This window comes from Delphinapterus leucas, chromosome 15, assembly GCF_059928025.1.
Source record: "Delphinapterus leucas isolate spDelLeu-1000000601 "Yukka" chromosome 15, BTC_Dleu_Yukka2, whole genome shotgun sequence".
Classification (NCBI taxonomy): Eukaryota; Metazoa; Chordata; class Mammalia; order Artiodactyla; family Monodontidae; genus Delphinapterus; species Delphinapterus leucas.
Window position 1 is genome coordinate 51,785,965 of NC_143143.1, and position 24,941 is coordinate 51,810,905.

The 24,941-nt window shown below is 38.2% G+C and overlaps 1 protein-coding gene across 1 annotated transcript in view; it reads right to left on the reverse strand.

Moving 5' to 3' along the window:
• The window catches only part of PLCB1 (phospholipase C beta 1), a 682,471-nt gene that overhangs the window by 165,071 nt on the left and 492,459 nt on the right, over positions 1–24,941 (reverse strand). Inside the window, exons 8-10 of the mRNA XM_022556517.3 lie at positions 24,084–24,184; positions 22,331–22,497; positions 1,797–1,943 (exon numbers count right to left, since the gene is read on the reverse strand). Of these exons, the coding sequence (XP_022412225.1) occupies positions 1,797–1,943; positions 22,331–22,497; positions 24,084–24,184 (415 nt within the window). The remainder of the gene's footprint in view (positions 1–1,796; positions 1,944–22,330; positions 22,498–24,083; positions 24,185–24,941) is intronic.

Consider the following 24,941-nt stretch of genomic DNA (forward strand, 5'->3'; position numbering starts at 1 on the left):
CAGCTATAAGCTGCCATGTAAGAAGTCTACCTACCCTGGGGCTGCCATGCTGTGAGGAAGCCCAAGCCACACGGGGAGGCCAATTTTATGCAATTAGGTCAGCAGTCTTAACTGAGCCCAGCTGTTAGGTCACTAGCCCAGGTCCAGACATGTTGGTGGTGAAACCTCCAGATGATTCCAACAACCAAGCCTTTTGTGTCACCCCAGCCATTCACTTCCCAGCTGTAGCCCAAGACACCAGGGAACAGAAACAAGCCATCTGCCCTGTGTCCTGTCTGAATTCCTGACATATAGAACATGGTCAAAATAAAATGGTGGCTGTCTTATGTCCCTGTGTTTTGGCATGATTGGTTATACAGCCAAGAGATGACAAGAATAGGGTTTAGGATGAGCCAGGCACGAATCTAATTAGTTTTATAGCATGAATCTCTCTTAGTAGGTATGTAGTTGAAACAAAACAGGCCACAAGTAGCATGAGAACAGTCCGATTTTCATGAAGAACATGCAAGTTGCAGTTCAACTGCCTGTAGAACTCAGAGTGTATGATTCTGACAAGATGGTCTCAGATGATATGGAATCATCCTGAAATAGCTCATTCTAGCTGTCCAGGGGCCACATTGCTATCTCTGTCCAAGAGTCATTTCTATTCTAAGCTATTTTTCACCAAGTGTGGGATACCAGGCTAACGCTGGATTCGATGCTAGCACAACATACATTTGTGCCTAGAGAAATGGATCCCCTTAAGGAATTCAGAAGACTGAACTGCTTATTTGCCAGATGGCTGAACCCTGTGAAATTCTCTTGAACACTCTCATGAATACCTAGTGCCTGGACCTCCCTGCCACTATGTGCATGGCATTGCTGGTCTATCCTGCCACACAAACCACACACCCCTAGGCAATGAGCCATAAGCACATCAAAACCTCCCCCAAGGCACGGCAAGTACCTGTAACTTACAGATACCAAATGAGACCCCAGACTTTGGTTGCACTGTGGGTCTTAAGGTCTGGCAATCTTATATTCATTTGAGTGATGGACTGTATGAAGCAAGAAAGTGATAAAGTTTTGAAAAGTCCTTTTTTTTAACCAGTAGGTTTTTTTTTTTTTTTTTACAAAGTCTTTCTAAGGCTGGTAATCAGAGAGTATTCTGCAAGAAATGTATTTTGATTATAAAAACATTTTTAGTTTATTGAGATTGGTATTTATTAAAATTTTTATTCTAAACTATATTGAGATAATATATATTATATATATGTTTTAATATTTTTTTCTATTTAACAATCTACTAAAAACCATGGCAGTGCTCAATTTAGGGTCAAGCTAGGAAACGCACTCCTTTATTATAATATTTGCAACAAAGTATATATAAGTTGTCACTCACAAAGAAATTTGTTTATGTCTAAAGCCCTGTCACCTGAGCAAAATTATTAATTTGCCTTGAGTGGAAGTTGTTTAGGGAAGAACTTTCCTGTAGATGAAAACAGTCCAGAGAACTATGTGGCTTTATAAGTGGCTTGAAGTCTATTGAAGAAAGAATTCAGTTACGCAAAAATTCCATTGGTCTGAAGATACCAGACATGAATACATTTTAGATGACATGAAAACTTAGGAATAGATGTGAAGAAATGATATTGTTGCTTGTGGGTGGAGCCTCTGGTCATGGAACCTCAGTTCTCAGAGGTTTTTCACAGGAAGTGAAAGGAAATACGCCTCCACTTCAGAACAACAGTAAGCAGAGGTTGGTGACATTTGGTGAGGCTGGATAAAATAATTGTCAAAGAACTATGAACTCATACCTGTGAGGTAGGTGTTGTGTGAGGAATTAATGAAATAGTGAGTAAGTGGCTGAGACATATCTTCATTCAAATCCAGTTTCTCAGGTGGAACGACTCCATTTTCTTCTCCACTCAGATAGCGCATAAATCCATCCACTGATATCTGTCCTGGAGGAAATGAAGAGTTAAGAAGAATGTGAATGTATTATTTTCATGGGTTTCTGGCATCATGTTGCTTTAACTTTTTTTTTTTTTCCAGAAAACTCTGGTAGCATCCAAGATGGAAGACAGTAGCCCCAATTGCAATTTAATATGGATAAACAGTAGTCTAGGGTCATGCTATTTCACTACATTTATCTCCAAATGCCAGAAATAATAGTGGAAAATGTAGTTACATGAGTATCACAGACTTTCAGAGGAGTTAAATACCTGAACAGCGATCTCCTGTTTTTAAATATAAGAATGCTTATCAACTTTGCGTATGGACAGCAAAATGTTATTAGTGCTTATCTCTAGGTGATAGAATTAGGAGTGCACTTCCCAATGTTCTATCATGAAAATATGTTACTTTTATAATTAAAAGAGTTATTCACAAGTGGTTTTATTATTTAAAATAAAGTGAAAATATTTTCAAATAATGATTTTTTATCTCTAAAACAGAAAATAAAGATGACCATACTGAGGAATAAAAATTTGAATGCTCATAAAAAGGAAGGTCTTTAAAGTTCTTATTTAGAATGACTTTACTTCAAATGAAAGAAATATGACTCACACTTTCGTTAGTTTATTCAGATTGTATTTAGAATTTTTCTTTTGTTGTAATCTTTCTGAGGTGACTAATACTAAATACTGAGATAATTCTTTATTAAAGTGAATTTTATGTAATGCATAGAAAGGGCCATCTTCATGATTTTGGTTCATCATCACAGTTTGTCTCTTCAACCTTAACAATCAAAGCCACAAACAAACAAACAAACAAAATAAAGACAATCACCAGTGCATTTGTGAGCAGTAAAGATCTTGCTAGTAAATGTTAGAGGGAAGTAAGTTTTTTTCCTTGTTGAAAAAGTTTTGTATTAATATAAAAGTGGTATATGTTTATGGAAGAAAAATTAGGAAATAAGATGAACAGAGAGGAAAAGTAAAACTTTTCTGAACATGCCTAACTCTTCCTTCAGAGACAATTACTATTAAAATCTTGTTGTATATGCTTCCAGAAAAAAAAAAGTGTGTATGCGTGTGTGTGTGTAATTCTTTTATGAAATTGCAATCCTATATATCTGTATATGATTTAGAAACTTTTGTTTATATTAACTGAAGAATATATTATGAACACTGTCATATAATTATATAATATTTACATTTTATATATTATAAAATATATAGCCATCACATGACTAAGTAATATTCCATTATCTTTGGAGTTGTCTCTCATTTTTCACTAGTATAAATGACATTGTATGGAATACTCTGGTAGTTGAATCTCTGTACAAGCTTTTAATTATTTCCTGAGAATGAATTTCCAGAAATAGAATTGCTGGTTCAAAGACTATGCATATTTTTAAAGCTTTTACTACACATAACCAATTTGCTTTCTGTTAAAGTTCTAGCAATTTACTCTTTCACCAGTGGTTTGCCTTCTCTTCACCCCTATGCCAAACTCATAGGTAAAAACACGATATCTAATAATTCTAATTTTTATTGATTTGAGCATTATTTATTCTTGAATGGTAAGAGATGTGTCATCTGCAAATGGAAACGCTAGCACTGACTGTTTACCCACAGTGTAAATCTTTTTACATTCAATACGTTTCTCAAAATAACTGATGAGTATGTTCCATAATTCTGGAAACATTATAGCTAAATCACCTTTAATGTTTTCCAGGAATAAATAAATAGAAAGAAATTTGGTTACTGGCTTTTGACGAGTGGAGCTGTATCTTACAAAAAGAAAAATCTTATAGATGCCATAGTTTATACCTCCAAATAACCATCACCTACCAAGGTGATGGTTCCAATCATGCTGTCATTGATGAGAACACTTTGGTTATTGCCTTTGAAACCTTCTTTTGAAATTCATTTATGGTGGAATGCATATACTCTTACAGACTGGTTTCAATTTTTGGAAACAAACCAAAGTCAGTGCCTCTTAGGGCCAAAGTTATCTCAATAGATAGCTTTCAACAATATTTTGGAGCATAAAACATTTAGAGATAAAGTATTTTTTTAAAAAATCTAATTTCTTCATCGTCTTCCTTTTCGTTCCTTTTATCGGTAGGAACGAAAATCATAGAGCAGGTATACAAAAGATGAAGATCTGAGATGCTTAAATTAAGCTTTAGAAGCCAGGTGGCCCGTCCTCTCGAGCATCAGTGTTACTGGAGTCCCGGGTCCTGGGTATTTCCATGCTTTGGCACTCGAGAGCTGGCACTTTTTAAAATAGAAAAATGGGTGTTATTTTATTTACTTTGTTGTTCAGTGACTTTCAGTCTTCTGTTTGAGGTTTGGGGTGATCCTTCGTCTGCATTGTGGACAATTATCATTTTACTCTGATTTATCGCCATCTTGTCACCTTATTCTCAAACGAGTGTCTATTCCTCCCTCCCTCTTTCCCTTCCTTCTCCCGTCTCTTTACCTTCCACTCACTTAACAAACATTTATTGAACGCTTGCAATGTGATGAATACACAGAAAAGTAAAGCAGAGCAAAGCACAGACTATGCCTTCAAAGAGCTCATAATCTAATAGAAAATAAGACCATTCACCCCTTGAACAGCAGGCATGCGCTCCTCCAGAGCAGGATGTATGTTTCTATCTTTGTCATCCTTGGAATATACCACAATTCTCTGTGCACTGTAGCTGTAAAATCAGCACTTACTTTTGACAATTAGTGATTCAAAAGAGAAAATAAATGGTTTTGAACCTGGGAGATCACTAAAGATGGCATAATTTTGATTCTTTTATCTGATTAGGTCAAATCATATGAAATTATTAATATTTGGTGTTTTTAACCTATGCAAATGACAGTTTCATACATCTCAATTTCTAACCACAGCTGTTCCTCAAAGGACAGGCAATAAATGCAAGTGGCTTTAGGGGCCAACAAAAGAAAGTAATGTGACTCCTGGAATAAAGTGTACCCAAGGAAAACTCACAAGTATATGCTCCTTCTAAAGGCATGCAAATGACAGCAATACAACATGGTGTGACCAAGACATACCATCTTTATGGTGCGGGTGAAGGCTGTGTTTGTGTCTGGTATCTTGGGAATAAATATTCCTTGGTGTGATCAGCAACTTTTAAAAGCAATTAAAACAAAACATATGCCAATATGGCATGGATGACAAATTAATTCTAATTTTAGCAGGGATTTCCATTATATTGTCTCTAGTGCCTTCCGGGCACTTGTGTTGAGAAAGATTCTGAACCATGCTTGTGAATAATTTTGATGTCGGTCATGGAATGCATGACAGAAAAGTGGGGGTATGCAAGCTATATATTTGTTATTCTCAAACCAGGATATTATAATTTAGTTATGCTCTGCAACATGCCAAAGAACATGTGTCAAAGTTTTATTTGATTCATTAATGAGAAAATCAGGATGATGACAAACCCATTTCAAAGAAGGCTATGGGATATTGATACATACATATATGTGTGTCAGCAACCTACCCCCCAAACCTATTAAAATATTGCTAAATTGAATATAAACTTGCTTAAAGTCCTATAGGTCAATTAATATAATCTTTGGGTTACCTTCTCTACCTTTACTATTTCCTAGGAGTCAGAGATTTTAACAGAGTTTTTAGCATAGATTAAAATTAGTAAAAACAAGAGTTAGGTGAATCAGTGTTTGTAAGCTTTATTTACAATTAATTATATCAAATAATTTAAAAATCCCCAGCTGAGGAATTTACCTAACTTTGAATAGGAACAATATATGAGTTTGGAGGACAGTTCAGAATATGATTGTAGACTGCAAGTAGGCAGAGCAACTTTTCAACCCCAAAGCTTGCCTTGCTAACTAAAGGAGCAAATGTGCAAGACTTCTGATATATCAAATGACTAGGCAGAGATATGTCAAAGTCAAGAAAAGCCAATGAAAAAGTAAAGATCAGGAGTTGGAGGTTTATAAGTTGCAAGGCATCAGCTGAGGGGTCAAGAGTTCATTTGCAAAAATGTAGATGTTTTTGGCATAATGAATTAGCCTAAAAATATAGTTCTGACCAGTAAAGGCTTTTGGATGAAAACAGACCCTTAGAGGATTTTCCTTTGTTGCATGTAACCTACAGCTGGAATACTGTTGTTGCTGTTGACTTAAATGCATCAGTACTTTTCCACCAACCCGTCACTGTTTTTGCGAAACTGCTTACGATTTTTTTTCAGGTCCACTGAGGCACATAGAAAAATGAAAAGCCTTGAGAACTAAGATGGGGAAAACACTGTTTTTCTAAACCAGTCAATTTAGTAACAGTACAAGAAATGCGGCTTCCATTCCTGCCAGCAGTAATTGATCAGCGACAAACTCTTCAACCATAGGATGAGAAAACTAGATGGGCTCTTATGTCTCTTTCAGCTCTAAAGTTCTATGAATTCAAGTGGTTTAATACACTCTGGATGATTACCAGCTAAATTAAAACAAAATGTCCATATTAGAATGAGATTATGAAACATCAAACCACAATTAAAAGCAATGTGATGATTTTCTGGAATAAAAACAACAGGAAGAAAAGTTAAGTTCAGAAGGATAATACCAGCTGACAAAGCTAAAAATAAAGTCCCTTCTATATTTTCTTAATAAAAGATTGATATGCTTCCAAGTGGACATGCCACTCATATAAAGGCATCTAAGATCTTTATAAGCATTTATATTATTTGAACCACTTAGAGCCAAAGTAGGAAAAATATAAGTCTCAAGGAATGGAGAAAACACCGCTCTATGAAGCTTTTTCGTTCAAAAGAAGTTCTAGTGTATACTGAAAAAAGAAGGCTGGTGATCAAATGTGAAAAGATCTGACTTCAATGGGGAGGAACCATCTTCAAAGGGATACGAGAGGAAAGTGGCATGACAAAATGATGGTCCCCAATGGCCATTTATATGGCTTGTCATTCTTCAGCAATATCTTTGCTGCAGAGAAACTCTCAAATGTCAGGCAGCTGTACACATGTGCCATGGCCAGGAACTGTACCTCTGCCTCCTTCTGCCTCTCTCCTTCCCCTGGGGTAGATGATGACTGAGGCTCCACTTGTGTCCTCTTGAAAATGTCAGGAAGACAAAAAGTTGAAATTTTGTTGTGACAAAATGAGACCTCCCAGGGATGCTTTTAAATCTTGCTGTATATACAGGGACATACAGCTGGATGCATTTCATGCTTACAAGTGCATGCCAAGGCCTTTGAATATATACTGGGGAACAAGCTACTCCCTTGCCTTCTTTAAACCTGGGACCATCCTATGGGCCTTGGGAACAATTAATTTATTTTTATATTTTTGGCTGTGTCGGGTCTTAGTTGCAGCATGTGGGATCTTCGTTGAGGCATGCGGGATCTTTTGTTATAGTGCACGGGCTCTTCGTTGTGGTGCGGGGGCTCCTCTCTAGTTGAGGCACACGAGCTCAGTAGTTGTGGCGCATGGACTAGTTGCCCTGTGGCACATGGGATCTTAGTTCCCCAATCAGGGATCAAACCCACGTTCCCTGCATTGGAAGGAAGATTCTTTACCACTGGACCACCAGGGAAGTCCCAGGCCTTGGGAACAATTAAGAAAAGGAGGATCTGTGTCCAGAAAAGGGAGCTCTGGAGAACAGAATGGAACAGTCTAAAGAGGTTTATGGACTGGTTCTCCCATTTTCTCAGGTCCTGACCCCTTTTATTAATTGACTTCTTGAAACCTACTTCCAACAGAACTTTCCAGCTTGACCTCATGTTCCAGGCATCTAAGAAAAGATGTTTCAGCTTAAGTCTCTCCAGGAAGAAGACACAGTTATCTAAACCTCTTTGCAATATGTTCAGGCACAACTGTTCTCCCAGTTTCATTTACTTGATGAAGCCTTTCCTAGAGTCTTATGACTTAATCCAATTTAGATTAATCAATTAACATTTTTTAAAATTCTATTCTTTGTTGAATCTCTTTTATTTTTTGTAAACCGCATCTTCCTCCTTCATAGTTAGCTTTTCATTTCAGTGGGAGCACATTTGTCAGTAGCTTCCTGAGAAAGGGTTCCTGAGTGTTAAGTTTTTTGAGCCTTGTATGTCTAAAAATGGCTTTATGACATTTGCATTCTTTATTGCTAGTTTATCTGGGTATAATATTATAGGTTAAGAAAATTTTTTTAGATTTTTGTGAGAAAAGTTGCTTCATTGTCTTTTAGCTTCTAGTGGGCTGTTAAGAGACTTGAAGAATTACTATTTCATCATCCTAAAAACATATGTGGCCTGTTTTTTTACTTTGTCTCTTTGGAAATTTCTAGCATCTTATTAAGTTCCAGTTTCTGGGAACTTCACAATGATGTGCTTTGGTATAGGTTTATTTTTATCCCCTGTGCTGGACACTCTTGAAGCCCTTGTAGTCTGAAAGCTATTATTCTTCTATTTGGAACATTTTCATAAATTATCTTGGGGCTTCCCTGGTGGTGCAGTGGTTGAGAGTCCGCCTGCCGATGCAGGGGACACGGGTTCGTGCCCCGGTCCGGGAAGATCCCACATGCCCCGGAGTGGCTGGGCCTGTGAGCCATGGCCGCTGAGCCTGTGCGTCCAGAGCCTGTGCTCTGCAACGGCAGAGGCCACAACAGTGAGAGGCCTGAGTACCGCAAAAAAAAAAAAAAAAAAAATTATCTCTATGCTAATTTCTGTTCTCTTTCTTCTGGAATATTATTTGATCAAATTTTACATTTTCATATATTCTCCCTCCAATTTTTCATTTTATTTGTTTGCTCTACTCTCTGGGAGCTTTCCACACCTTATTTCCAACCCTTCTTTGAGTGTTTTGTTTCTGCTACCCTCTATTTAATGTCTAAGAGCCAGTTTATGTTCTCTGACATTTCTTCAAAAAATACATTGTTATTTTTTCAGTGGTTCAATATGTTTTATTATCTTTCTAAGGATATTAATGATATATGTATATTTAAAGTTTTCTTCTCACTACATAGTCATTGTTTTCCTTAAGGTTACTTTTATTCTTGCTTACTTCTACTTTTTAAGTAAGTTTTCCTCATATGTCTAGTGATTTTTAATTGCCTGTTCATATTTCAAATGGGGGGACTAAAAAGCTGATTGGACTTTTCAAAGCATCTGTATATCTGAATGTGAACATGCAAAGTGTAAGAGTTAATAAGGCATCATTGTAGAGGGATCAGTCTTTGTCTCTTTGGAGTAACTCCTAATGTCAATACCTTTAGTTCTTTCTTCTTGAGCCGATCAAGTCCTGAGAGAAGATCTGTTTAATCACTTGCCAGGAAAATAAAGGCCTGGATACCAGCCTTCCAGAGCCAAATGGGGGAAGGGGTAGAATGTTTATGATCACTTTATCTCTTTGCTTTCAAATGGTATCCCTGCCTTCACCAGGGATTGTGTTATCCTCAGACCCTCTGCTTTCTTGTCTCCAGAAGGGAAACCTTTAGTTTTCTCCCAGGTGGGAGACTATTCCTTAAACAGCTGTCAACCAACCCTCCTTATTCTAGGCTGTAACTCTAAACCTATGATCAGTTTCCTCAGATGTGCTATAGCTGTAAACCTATAGATCGTTGCCAAAATTGTGTAATTAATGTCTCTTACCCTATTATATCCACCCTTGCCAGATTATGCCTTAAAAAAAAAAATGCGATTTTAGTGTGGTTTCAAGAGAGAGTTTAATTAGTTGAATACGTCTAGACTATTCATTCTATTTATCCTGATGATCCATGATTTCTCTACTATACCAGACTGCAGAATTTTGTTGATTAAGTTAAAAAAAATCAGATTTCACATGCTTTATCCTTTTGATCCTACTATTTTTAGGTAAAATAAATCAGATGGGAGAAACTGAAGGTCTTCTGTTATAGACCTGCTTTGCCTGGTCAGGGACTTATCGTGGATCTCCTTGGTTGTCTTTCATTCAAATCTTTTTGGTGAGAAGTATGCAGTGACTAATATCTCACCATAGGTGGCACTATATGGATAATTTGTCAGTCAAGTTTTCCTTGCTGTGTCTTTTCCCAGGTAGAATGTAGTCAGTCACAGAGGCAGCCGGAGCTCCCAGGTATTTATCAGGCGGGAGTATTTAACAGACAAAATATTTCCTCCCTTATACTTTCCAAGACCCTCTCACTCTTCTCCAATACAGGCAGCGACACAGCATTCTAATTTTGTCTCAGGGAATGGAGGGATGGAAGAGAAGGGAGAACTTAAGAGTACCTTTTTGGCTTGGTTCTGAGGGCACTCTTCTACCAAGGCTTCCTTGTCCCCAAGCCTAGGGGAAGTCCCAAGTCCTGAAGAGAGAAGCCTGTGGCTCCTTTCTAGGAGATGCTCTAGAAAGTTCCAAGCCCTGGTGTTCCCCAGTGGCTGGAACAGAAGGAGAGTTTTATCTTTACTCTCTCCCTCTGCCTAGTCCCTGGCAGAAGCACTAATCAGACAGTATTAAATGTCTAAAGCCATCAAAATAGAAATAGGGGACTAGGATAATTCACAACAGAACAAATCAATCCTTAAACAATGAAAGAGCTGATTGTCCTTCATGACACTGACATGACAAGTTACCCGCCCTGTCAATACTTTCTCCTTCTAACATCTTTGCTCAGCAATGCTAGAATTTCTTTTGAAATTCACAAGTAAGAAGTTTATCTGAAATAAATCTATAGCCCTCACCTTCTACCTAGAAGCTTATGAAAGTGACTTTCAATAAGGTTGTGTAACAAAAGCTGATGCTCCTTATTGCACAGATGAGCCTGATGGCAAGTCCTCAGCACCAGACTCTCACATGACGCTTTACATGGGCTCTGTGACCAGGAAAGGGAAAAGGACAGCAGGGCATGGTCACAAGCTAATCTCTAAATAGAATTCATGGCACATTACTAAAGTGACTAGAAAGTTTTGAAAGTCAGGCTCTTTCTTGTTCAGTGTGTGTTTTTTACTGGGATGGTTACCTTGGAAATGACCTCATCATGGCATCAAAGCACCAACATGGAACTGCTACCTCGTTTGTCCTAAAAGCAGATGTAAGGTAACAGTGGCGAAGTGCTAAAGTGAAAAATAATTCTGTGGAGAGTCAAAGAAAGAAAATGTGGCTGGCTGTGTCTACAAACATAGTACTTTTTAAAAAAAAGAATGGATTCTGACTTGAAAGGAAGTATATTTATACATGTGCAAGCAGGATGGTAAAGGAAGAGAGAGCCAGCCTTTGAAGAGCTTCATGAATTTAGTCTATCTCCCATATATTATTTTATAAACCTTTATATACTATTTACTATATGCAAATATTAACTCATTCTATCCTCATAATAACTCTATGAAGTGGGTACTACTTTTATGCTTATTTTATGGGTGAGAAACTCAAGTAGCTTGCCCAAGGTCACATGGCTTACAAGTGGATAAAATGGGATTTCAACCCAAAGTCAGGCTTTGTGTTCCATGCCATTAACTACTATGCTATCCTGCTGTACAGCACATAATCTAGTACTAGGAGAAGGTAAATCATAATCTTCACCATATCACATCATCATAACAGGAAGAGCTAGCATTACCTGAGCATTGACCATGTGGCAGGCACAGAAATCCTATAAGAGAGGTACTTTTTACTTCCCATTTTCAGATGAGCAAACTGAGGCTTAGAGAGGTAAGCAACTTTTCTAAGGTAACAGGGGGTACTCAGCGTGAGAGCTGGATCTGGAGGTGGTGCCAGGGCAACGGGAAGGCAGATGGTGGTGCGTGGGACTGATGATGTTTATCCACATAACTTTCCCAGCACTGGCCTGGATGAGGAACAAGGATGATGAAAGGAGAGGATCCTGCCTATGTAGCCGCTGGCTTCAATTGAGGCAATGTGGATTAGTCCTAAAAATAGCCCTGAATGTGACCAAGGAAGAGCTTTTTCCCATGATTTACTTATCTCTTTAAAACGTGTGACTTTAATCTTTTTGTTAAAAGAAGCTGGACTCAGGCAGGACAAATGACCCGCCTAGTAGAGGCGTGAGGATTAGCTCTTTGATTTGGATTTGTCTATCAAGATCTAAAATTCTTTTCCAGACTCAATTTACATTCTAATCTCCACAAGTAATTCAAAGGCACCCTCTAACATTTTTATTCTCCAATCCATGAGTCTAACTTGTAGGAAGAAAAATAAAATACAACAAAAAAAATGTGTTATGCCAATGTGAGGACAACAGAAATGCTAAACAGAAAATATGACATTGTTTTGTGGGTTTTGCAAAAAAAAAAAAAATGCAGGTTACCTTTTAAAAGGAATAGCCAAATGCATGCAAATAACATCTTTCAAAGCCTGGAAGCACAGAGAAATCTTGACAAATTATGCCTTGGAAGACAGATGGCCTATAAATCCTTACAGAATCATCACACAGTTAGGACGGGCAAACTGAACAATGTGTCTGCCAGCTAGCATGGCCACCAGCCTCACTTTGTTGAGCCAAATGCCAATTAGGCAGGATCTGCCACTCACATGTTTGGATGTCACTGGGATTAGGTGGTTGAGAATCCATTCATCACCATTCAATCCTCAGTCCTAATGTAATGATACCAGGGCATGTTGGAAAGCTACTGGTCCAATGGCTTAGCACCTCCTAAAATCACTTCCAAGCACAGCTCTGAGAAGGTATTTCCTTGGCGCATATTTATTCCTGGTGCTTTGACCCTTCTGTGAGTTCTGCTAGACAGTAAGTGCAGATGGCTCTAATATCCCATGGCTCACCAAAATCTATTTGCCTGCTTACAGAAATAATCTATAAAATGTTCCCTTTTCAATTCTCTTTGCTTGGGCACAGACTTTCCTATTACATTTGCCAGTTAACTGTGTTTTTGTATAGTGTATGAACTTTGCTGGTTTCTTTGCCTATTTTATCCATTTCTTTTCAATCCTGGAGTTAGTATATTCTATACATGTTCTCAGGCATTATTATGTTATCTTAGGCTGAAAAGTGTCATGCATTCTTATTCCATCTTGATTGCAAAGCTGTTCAATTACCATAATTATGTACAAATACAAGTCCAAGATATCGTGTAATAATCTCCACTAAATGAATATGTGCTCTTCTCAAAAGCCTTTGCAGATCAACCCCACGACCCAGCTGTCCTGGCTTTTTGTGGCCCTGTAGTTCTCCCTGTATTCAGCTGAACTTGTTCATGTGGTTTTGTGTGAAAGTTCTTAATAATAGCACCTAACTTTGATTTAGCACTTTCCCTTTTTCAAAGTATTCTCACATCTGCAATTTATTTACATCACACTGTTCTGTTTGGTAGGTGAGACAGCATTTTATTATTTAACAGGACAGATAAACTTTGACCCAGTGAGATTAAAGAGTCCTTTTAAGTTGACATGGCTAGATAAAAACAGAATCCAGATTGGTACCCTACTCTCTTAAACATGGGCTTGGAGTCTTTTTCACTAGATGTATGTAACGCCTGATTGATCATTTAGGGCTAGAGGTTCTCCGAGGGTAGGGAACAAGTCTGTCGCATTTTATTAGTGCACCATCACATTGTTCCATGAGAGGAGACCCTTCACAACGGCTCTTGACCATAACACAAAGGACAGCAAAATGTTCTAGATCCTTAACGAGAATGTCATGTTCCTTGGGTAAGATGGACATTAGTTTTGCCCAGGACTGAGAGATGATGCAACATTTAATGGTTGCCTACCGTTCCTCATTCTCACCTCCTAAATTGCCCTACTGGTGCTACCTGGGATCACCTTTCAAATAAACTCTTTATATTTGGATTCTTCTCCCAGAGTCACTGCTGGGGGAACCTAAACAAAGGCAAGTAGTGTAAGCAGATAGGTTAGGGGGAGTCCCTGGAGAAAGAGAACCAGGCATGGCTTTCTTGACATAAGAGAACCCATTTTGGTCTAAGCCATTTAGTGATCTAAGCTTGGCCACAACGCTTACCCTTGAACAGGTCTCAGGAATCAAAGATATTAAGGGAACAAAGGAATGCAGGAACAAAGAAAAGGCAGTCAAAGAGTAGTGCAATGATAAAGCAGAGTCCTAGCTCCTCCTCAAGGGATATACATAATAATAATGTATCTTTGAGCTCTGCAGGAACTAAGGCCCCCTCCCAGGTGGAAGATGGAATTGTGATGTTGACCCTCCTGACTTCAATCAATTAAAGCTCCGACTCTCTCGACTTTTGCCTCAATTTTATGCTGAATTCTCATCTGCTCTAGCCTCTTCATGAATATGCAAGTACCCTTAGCTTAAAACTTCCCCAATTTTGCTGTTAGGGGAGACCCTGTTTTAGAAAAGATCCCTGGTGTTCTCCTTATTTGCTGCAAGTAATAATCCTTCCTTCTCCCAATCTTTGGCTTGGCTGTGTCTATTGGCTCAATACCCACCAAGAGGCGAACCCAGTCTTTACGTAACAGTAACAACATTAATAAGAAGCATTTTGGACTCCTTTTCTACACGTAAGGTAGGGTGTTAGGTGAGAAATTTAATTTTTTCAAACATCCTTAGTTAAGTCTTCCTCTTAAAATGGTGTCATCCCTACTCTGCAGGTAATTTTGCTTTTGCAACTGGAGTCCTACAGACTGCAGTGGTTCACACAGGGCTCCTAGAATCTCTATAATGAATGAATGAAATTATTGGTCATTCTCAGCTTCCCGACATTTCACCCATTGCCACGGTTCATTTTTCAGCCTTCCTGTGAAGTGTTAGGTTAGACAGTCTACCCCTCACCTCATCTGGCTTCCTTGTGGTCACCATATGTTTGCCATGGAGTTGATTCTCTCTGCATTCAATCAGCTTCCTTCCCGCTTATATGGTGTAAAATCAACTACCAACAAAACTCAGCTCTGGGAAAAGCAGATGTTGGGGTCCAATGCCTGTGGTTTCCTGGCTTTTCTGCAGCAGCACAGTGCAAGCTGCTAAGCTGTTCCTTCTAACTGAGCCATAGCCTGCCCCCTGCCCCCTGCTGGCAAGGGAAAAGGTGTAACAGTCAGTGATCATTAATCCTTTGTTCTGATGGGAGGTTACCTCTAGGAGAAAATACCCATTATCTGCTTTGTCCCATTAGTTCTCACCCACAACAGCAAGGCATCTTGGGAAGGTAAAGTCTGATGAGGGAAAGAAGTTTTAAAAACACTCAACAGACTGGGGTGGATTATGCTACCAAGTCCACTCCTGCACCTCTTTAAAACTTGCATTTGTTTTTTACTATATATATATATATATATGTTTGGTTTTTTTTTCCTGACTGGTTGTTTTCTGAACAAAAGCCATTTCAGCTTTGAATGGACATGGTTGTGGCTTTCTGGCTAGAGCTGTAATTCTGAGTGGACACTGAGGTCACAGAAAGAAAGGATGCAAGAGAAAAAACCCAGGACTCCTGGGCCAGGCATTTGTTTTCCTCAAGCCCAGTTCCTCCCTCCTGGGAAAGGAGGAAATGCAATCAAGAAAGGAAATTCAAGGAAGTTATCAAGGCAACTGATGAACAGTGAATTCATAATGGCTATCTTTTTTTTTTTTTTTTTTTTTTTTGCGGTACGCGGGCCTCTCACTGTTGTGGCCTCTCCCGTTGCGGAGCACAGGCTCTGGACGCGCAGGCTCAGCGGCCATGGCTCACGGGCCCAGCCGCTCCGCGGCATGTGGGATCTTCCCAGACTGGGGCACAAACCCGTGTCCCCTGCATCGGCAGGTGGACTCTCCAGCACTGCGCCACCAGGGAAGCCCCATAATGGCTCTCTTGAAAATATTTTTTTTTTCATTTTTGCCAGTCTCAAATACTTCAGAGAAGTCTATGAATAAACAAAACACAGAGTTAAGAGGAGCTTGGAATACACTCACAGATGCTAATGTCATTCTTCTATGACCTTCCACAGAGGCTAACAAGTCAATAGGTGGGATTTAAATGGGATTGTAATCAATAAAATACTAGAGCGGCTTTTTGGCAGCTTTCTTAGTGTAGTAACTTAAGATATGAAAAGAACTGGCTACATCATACAGCTTTCATCTGTCTTTGTCTTTTGGGAAGAAAATCTATCTCATTTGAGTTGCCTCTGTTCACTCATTTCTGTTCTTTTATTTATTTTATTGCTACACAGGTCATCTATATAAAAATATTTAAACGGATGCCACCTTAATGGTGAGGCAGGTCATTAGGCCAGTGAATATCTCCTTCAGATGTGTGGTTTTTAAACTGAGCATCTCGAATCTCCTGGGGTTTGGGCAGAAGTGCCTGCAGAGAATGGGATGGAACAGAAGAATAAACAGGAGTAGGGCAGCCATCACCAGCTGCAATGCAGGCTCTGCTCATTCAACCAAAACAGTGCTTCTAACGGTTCTTCCTACACATTGACCAATCCAATGAGACATTGTGAGAAGAAACAAACACAAATAAAAGGATGCTATGTCAAGGACAGTCTGAAAACCACTGCTATGGATGCAAATTGCTAACTTCTGAAGAGTTGACATTGCGTTTTTTGAGCAAGCCCTAATGGAGGGCTCCACGTGGGAGTCTGGAGTGGTGCAAAGAACTGGGACACAGAAAATATAGTCCTACTCTCAACATTGTCACTTAGATGCCTCTTCTATGACCTGAGAGTTGGGACTAAATGGCTAAGTCCCTTGTAGACAGGAGATCCTGTGATTTTGAGGCTACCAGCCAGGACTTCAGGAATGGTAACAGCTAAGATAACATGTGACATGTTGGAAGGGATGAGCCATGGGCACAGCCCTTCCATTTTTTTTTTTTTTTCTCTCAATGCTCAGCTACTCTGACCTTACCCATCTTTCACTTTAGATTCTGTTAAGGCCATTTATTGAGAAATGCTTGTCTTAGTTTTGGTTCTTCTAAAAGTAGGCCTTGAGATAAGGATTTGAGTGCAAGCAGCTTATTTGGGAGATAACCCAGGAACTAACAGTAGGGGAGTGGAGAAAAGAGAAGGGAAGAAAAGGCAGTAAATAAAGGGAACCTTATCAAGCAGGTTGCAGTTGTGGGAAACGGGCTCATTGATACATGGGAACTCTGGGAGAATGTGAAGAACACGTATCAGAAATGTCCCACACAAGGGGCAAGGAAGAGAGGTACTACCACCTGAGTGAAAATTACTCCTGGGGCCATGAAGTCCTGGGAACTTGTAGGCTGGCTGTGGTTGGGCTGAGAGAAAGTCCCAGAGATTTGCAGAAGATGCTGTTGACTGTGTTGGAACCATGTATGCTGAGGGATACAGGATAAGCACTGATGTTTGCTAGAACTGGTATCATCCCATTTTACAGATGAGGAACCTGAAGTTCAAGCAAGTCAAGTCACTTGCCTGAGGTTAACTGGCTTAAGCATAATACAGTGCCAGTCTCTTTCCTTAATTATGGCATGTTTGATGTCTCAAGAATGCATAATACACATTAATAAAAATAATCATTATTTTTTATAACTTCTACCTAGTAAAGGGAAATGGTGTTGGGAAAATAACAATTTTTAAAACTCTATTAGGAAAATTAAGTGATAAAGTAAACAGTAAGATTCCAGTGTAAATCTTTACATTTTAAACTATAATTATAATTCCATTTTAATAAAAATGTAGATAAAATATTGATGAGTCAGAAATGAACATTTGTGCACAGATATGACTCACCATATTTTTTCAGGGTTCATCACCAAATGAGTCTAATTTTTTATTAATTGAAATAAGTAAAATAAGCCTGTTAGCCAAGAGACAGCAGCATTCAGAAATGTCTCTGCCCAGTGCTCTGAATCTCACTTCCAGACTCAAAAATAATTTGGCACAAATGCCGATTCTCATTTTTCATTAGTTCAGGTCAACAAGGGTTCAACAGGCAACAATTAATACATGCAACCTTCTTATCATAAGAAACTTACTTAATTCTACCAGAAATTCTCTCAGAATATTTTCAAAGATCAGAAAACTAGGGGGTGGAACTGGTCAAAGAGATTAAATGGCTTCCTAAGGTAAGGTAAACAGAGATGATGAATTGTTGATTTGTGACCAGTTTTAGTGGGATCTGCTGTTTTCATCTGTCTGGTGACTAGTCCTCCTCTTTCTAGGTACACACCCCAGGTGAATTTCAGGGAACCACCCCCTCCCACTGTCAGTCCACATGGTTCAGGTAGCTGACTCCTTATTGGCTCTAGGGAGAGTCATGTGACCAAAGTCCGTCCAATTGGTACATTCCATCCTCCAGGCCACAATGATCCTAGTTCAGGAGTGGTCCTGGGTGGCTTAAGCCATGTTCTGGTTTCTGGTATTTTGATGGAACTATGAGATTGGTAGGCCTGGAGCTGCTGTTGGCTTTCTTGTCACTTCAGAAGAGTCTGCCCAAGGATTACAGCCAGTGCAGAGAACATGATGGGAGATGACAGGTCTTGATGACATCATTTGAGCCCCTGGATGTAGTCATGCCTAAAGTCATTAACACCCTCACTTTTTGCTTATATGTACCTGTCAGTTCCTTTCTGTGCTTCAGTCTGAGTTAAGTTTGTCATTTTTCAACTGAAGGAGTTCCACCTAATACTACAGGTTGCAAGTTTCCAAGTCCAGTGCTCTCTCTAGCACACTCTGGGTGCTTCTGGTTGTTGATAATAATGACACAGTATAGTTCACTTGCATAAAAATTTTAAAATAAAACAATATTAAAAATACAATAGGTTATTTCTAGTATGCAAATCATTGTTAGCTTAGGTCTATTTGGAGCAAATATGCTAGCTATACCTGAACTTCTATTTGCTTTGCTTAAAAACAAATTGTTCTGCTATTATTAATTTTGAGTTCAACTATTAAACTATTAACTCATGGAGTACTGATCAAATACTAAAAGTTTTAGTTTCATCTTAATTGCAACAAAGCAGGGAAGCTTTTTTATACCACACTGTATAAAAATTTAAGAGGAAGAACTGCTGATAAAAAAGAAACGTAGCTTGAAACATCTGCTAATATTATGATCTGTTATATTAATTCAATTGCTTAACAAATACCCATGAACACCTGCTCTTCACAGGAGAATAAACATACGAACAAACTTAACTCTTTTCTTTCAGTTTGGCCGTTTAAGCATAATTTGGCCTTCTTCTACGGACAAAGCTGCTGAATCTAGAGGTCTGCAGCCTGTTACCTAAGGCACCAATAACTATTTCATTTTTCACGCTAATTTTACTCAATGCCTTTCTTCTAAAGAGTTTAAATTATAAACAAAATAACTCTAAGAGACATGAGTCTTCAAACTGACATTCATGACCCTTTTGTTTGGAAGAGGCAGGAGGCATTGTGTAGCCCTGCATTAAGTACAGTTAGGCCTACAGTGCAAACAACATGGTAAGGAAGAAACATTTGCTGACTTGGGACCACAGCATTTTTCAATGTGTGATTTTAAATTGTAAAAATAAACCTAACTCCCTTGAGAATAGTATCTTCTGCAGCAAGATTCCAACTCTGTGAAACCCAAACCTGTGAACATTTGGCCTTAGACTGCACAGAAACCTTCTGATTATTTATAACCAATACATACATCTACAGAAACAGAAATTCAGGCGTGGAATGTGGGTAACATCCTCATGACAGGCGGCCAACAGAGCATCACTGTTGGTCAGCTCTTCTGGGTTTTCACTTCACACTTACACTCGGCTTTAGCCATTAGGCTTTTAGCCACACTGAAAATTTTTCATTAATTTAAGATCACCTTTTATGTCAAAATTATACCAAATGCTATAAAAACTAAACATTAGCATATGTCAATTTTGTGTATTGTTTATTTGTTTAACACCTACTTTAAAATATGTTTCTTGTATCAGATAGTATATATATATTTATGCTATTATATATGGATTTTCTGTATGTATCTTATTCCCATGATTTTATAACAATATAGGCAATATGGAAGTCTCTTTCTCTGATAAATGAAACTGAGTTTGTGGTCAATTTAATTAACACTTGGGCACATTTGAAGAACTCGTAAAAATGTATGGTGCCGCAGAAAAAAATGATAATGTAATATTAAACTTCCCTACTTATTTTCTTATGTGTTTATTGATTAAAACATATTAACTAGTTGACTGAAAGTTAAAAACTCTGCTTTCCTGAAGAGCATCTTGGTATGAGATCTTAGGTAAGTCATTTGACCTCAAAGCTTTGGTTTGCTTCTTTGTAAAATGATAATGCACATTTTGAAAGTCACGTGATAAGTGAGAGCTAATTTCCTTGCATCAGTCATCATTGAAGCCATATAATAAATACTTTCTTAAATTGTACTTTGTTGCATATAAAAAGGAGTTCCTGTAAAGATCTTAAAGTCAAACATCAGATATTATAAACTGCAAAGTCAAGTAAAAAATGATTTTCATCCTTGGAAAAAATATTTAAAACTTTTGATTACTAAAGAATTGAGGTCTAACTCAACAATTTCTTATTCCTACAAATAAAGATTTCAAAACTGTTATTCTTTTGACTGTGAAACAGCAATTGCTAGAATAAAACAATCTTCTCTAATCTTCTTTGTTCACATAAACAGAGCCAAAGCAGCAAACAAAATGACATGGTGTGAGACATCTCAAGTTCATCTTCCTACTGGAGTTTTGGGGTTGAGAAATGAATACTGTGATTTTAAAAAATCACATCAATGCTGACAGAGAGGCTCATGATTAATATCATATTAAGTTGTAGAAAAATAAATCAAGTTGCTATTTTTTAAATATACCTGAATTTTACATGTCTGCATGATTATGGAATTCACACCTAGTACAGCTATAAGATGGAACTAAATACTCATGCAAATGTTAAGAGATATAGTCTTAATTCCATTAGAATCAAAATCAGTTCTTCCAGGATGATAGAGTTTTACAATAACCTATTGTAGTATTTTCCTTTGTATCCTCTACTTTGTCCAAGTCATCAGAGTATGATGTATGGGGGCGACACGCACTAGATGAAGCCTGGACCACCAGCAAAGTGGTATGAAGGAAGGAGAAAAGGGCGAAGTTTAGGTTCTGAAGTGCCTCATTGGTTTCACAAAAGCTTTTTGTTTTCCTGGTGTCATGGGCTAACTGCTTTTAGAAGTCTTGTCAGAATTGTTAAAACACTATGTTAGTTATTTTTGGCAAAGTTTGGATTTCAGAAGGGAACTGTCAAGCTATCTATGAGAAACCTCCAAGGAGTTCTTCTGGTTTAATGAAAGGAGAAATCCCATCTCTGTGACACCAGGGATGAAAGGGACTCAGATCTGAGGGGGTTGGAGGGGCAGGCCTGGCAACGCCAACATGTACTATTGGGTCAGTTGTTTCCTTTGACCTCGGCAACAGTAAGAATGATGACAACAACAAAGGCAAAGTGCCTGACGAAGAAACTAAGACTAAAACTAAAATATGTAAAATGATAAAACTAAAAACTAAAATAATTCATCTATAAATTCCCAACTAATAACATGTAAGATACAATTAGTGATAAGATTTTACTTTGATATTTAATAAATACTCTCATTTTTCATTTAGAGGATAGTTTTAAGATAACCATCTTATTAATGACCACAAGCTTGCCAGAGCTATTTGTTACTTATAAATTACTTGCATATTAGCATGCAATTTATTTCTTAATAATTGGTTAATTGCACTTTATTTTGCTCCCTATGGAATATCTAGTCAATTTACAATAACATCAGTAATTAATATTCTCAGTGAAGGAATTTCAATCCAGATGAGACTTGGTCTTAGTGGTAAAGGATGATCCAGTTTAGAGACCATGATGCCACATATAGTTGAAAACTCCTGGCACCTGAATTTTCATGATCTTATTTTGGCAAGTCATTTCTCCAGAATCAAAAATATAAATTTCTCAATAACTTTCAAGCACCTTAGTGTTGTCTTTCTGATACCAGTTTTGTTTTTTTTTTCCTACAAACGCTATTTTTTTTTTTAACACAGAAGGCCAAAGTTTAAAATATCTTTTCAAGTGGAAAAATTCATCAGTAGTGTAAACTATAAACTACTATAAGATAAGGGTCTAATGGACTGAATATTCTCTTCAGTTTTAGAGATTTAGAAAAATCTATGGGTCATGTCACAGAGCTAGAAACAGACCCAAAAGGGCAACCTTTAAGATAATGAATTTCCTGTCTGAAAAACAGATGCATTCAGTCACTGGGAAAATTTAAAACAAAACAAATGATTAGACATTTAAAAAACAATGTTACACACACACACACATATATGCATAACAACAACAAAAACATCACATACCAAACTCTAAAAAAATCTTCTGATTAAACCACCAGTGATTTAAGTCAGAAAGAAAAGCAGGCATATAAATGTGGGAAACCCTCCTGAATAATCCTTGATGTCCATGACTACCAAGAGTGGCCCACTCACAATTAGAACTCGAGCTTTGCTCTGGTGTGGGAAAAAGTGGACTGACCTTTTCTGGCAAGACTGTTGTTGGGTTCATACTTCTCAATCAACACCTGGACTTGCTCTTGCTTTAAAGGTGGGTAAAGAATTTCATTTAGCCTGGGATCTCGCTGCTTGAGGTTGATAAAATCCATCATCTGATCAACCGTAAGGTATGGTTTGCTTTTGGCACCACTAAAAACAATTAAAAACAAGGAAATTAGAAGGTTTTTCCACCAAGTCTCATTCATATATTTGCATTTAGCTATGTGGAAACAAACTCCTGCCATACCTGGCAAGAGTATGCTATACTGGAATTCCTATTTGCCCTAAAAACATTGTGTTGCTCCATCACAACCTTTTGCAATCACTGCCACCAAATCCCAATGCCCTTGAACTCTACCAGATGCATAAGAAAACCACCATAGGGAAATACTGTATCTTGTGTGTGAAGATGCACCACTCTAAATGGAACACAGAGTATGGGTTGTTTTTTTGATTATGATGCTTAACTTCTGGTTTAGTCATCAAATTCTCATATCCCGCTTAATCATCTAAAGATGTATTTATTTCTCATTATTAAAAATACCCAATATGTTTGGGCACATTTTTCTTTTCATTAAAATTATGCTTCAGCAAGAGTCTATAACTCTGCAATATAGTGTGATTCAAACTTCCCATTTCAATCCAGTTGACAACCCAAAGACAAGTTCAATAGTACAGATATTGCAGATGTTCAATCAATAGTCGATGGCAATGAACATGACAAAGTGAGTACATCTGATATCATTCTCAGCAGCACTGTTTGCTTGTTTTTCATATAAAGAAATCTTTATTTAGTCTGTCAGTTTTGGATCAATCTGTGATCACATAGATTTCAGTATATCAAGAAAGGTATTGATAAATTGCTACTTCCCCATATTTGCCTTGCGTGTTTTGATGTGTTTTTCTTTTTTTTCATTCATTTTTTAAAAAGTAATGCCTATATGATTTCTAACATAAAAGCAAATAATTTTCAGCTAGGAAGGTTCTTAGTAATCCAAACTTCTCATTTCATTAATTTGATGCAAAGAGGTAATATGACGGGTTCCCAGGTCAGCATTCTTTCTACAACAGTCTATCTCCACAAAGTACGCCTAGATGCTTCTCTGTTCTAGCCATAATCTTCAAACTACACAGAGCCCCCTGAGGATTCTAAAACACAGACACCCTGCAACAAATCATAGCCAACTTCACTCGTTAAAAGTGGTGGTTGAGGGCTTCCCTGGTAGCGAGTGGTTAAGAATCTACCTGCCAATGCAGGGGACACAGGTTCGATCCCACATGCCGTGGAACAACAAAGCCCGTGTGCTACAAATACTGAGCCTGCACTCTAGAGCCCACAAACCACAACTACTGAGCCTGCGTGCCACAGCTACTGAAGCCCGCGCGCCTAGAGCCTGTGCTCTGCAACAAGAGAAGCCACCGCAACGAGAAGCCCGCGCACCTCAATGAAGAGTAGCCCCTGCTCGCTGCAACTAGAGAAAGCCTGCGCACAGCAACGAAGACCCAACGCAGGCAAAAATAAAAACAAATAAATTAATTAATTTTAAAAAAGTGGTTGAACCTCAGGGGTAGGAATGCGTGATTGTCTCCATCAAATTACACAGAATCAGTGCTATTATTTATCATGTACAAACAGGTTCTGCCATCTCCCTCTACTGCTCAAAATCCTGCCCTAGCTAGCACCCTGAGTACCATCGCCAAGGCAGAACAAAACTAGTTAAAATGTGTTCCCTTACAATTCGGAAAAGATGTTATCAATTTCAGGTCGAGGACAAAGGTTGTTCAGGAAAACTCTGTACACTTCTGGAGTGAAATCTTCTTGAGGTATCAAATCATTCTGGGGAATAAAACAAGAGGGTCAGTAAATGGTCTTTTTCTTCGTTATCTTTCATCCTCCCAGTTTTGTCTCTCTCTCTCTCTTCCCTCCCTCCCTCCTTCCTTCCCCTTTTCTTTCTTTTATTGGGTTGGCCAAAAAGTTCGTTTGGGGTTTTTCCATAAGATCAATAGGAGGCCAGGGTGAACATTCAGAAAACATCTATGAGGCCAGTGGTGGAGTTCACTTGAACACTGGCTTTGAGGTATCAAAAGCCTTATTTTCTGTTTTTTTCATTATATTTTAAGCTTAAGAGTTTTCTCCTTCTAAAGGGATGTTAAGGCAATTTCTGAAGTACATTCAATAAATAAGGTTATGGCTGAGTAATATTCCATTGTATATATGTGCCACATCTTCTTTATCCATTCATCCAATGATGGGCACTTACGTTGCAATATTACTCAGCCATAAAAAGAAAAGAAATTGAGCTATTTGTAATGAGGTGGATAGGCCTAGAGTCTGTCATACAGAGTGAAGTAAGTCAGAAAGAGAGAGACAAATACCGTATGCTAACACATATATATGGAATTTAAGAAAAAAAAATGTCATGAAGAACCTAGGGGTAAGACAGGAATAAAGACACAGACCTACTGGAGAACGGACTTGAGGATATGGGGAGGGGGAAGGGTGAGCTGTGACAGGGCGAGAGAGAGGCATGGACATATATACACTAACAAACGTAAGGTAGATAGCTAGTGGGAAGCAGCCGCATGGCACAGGG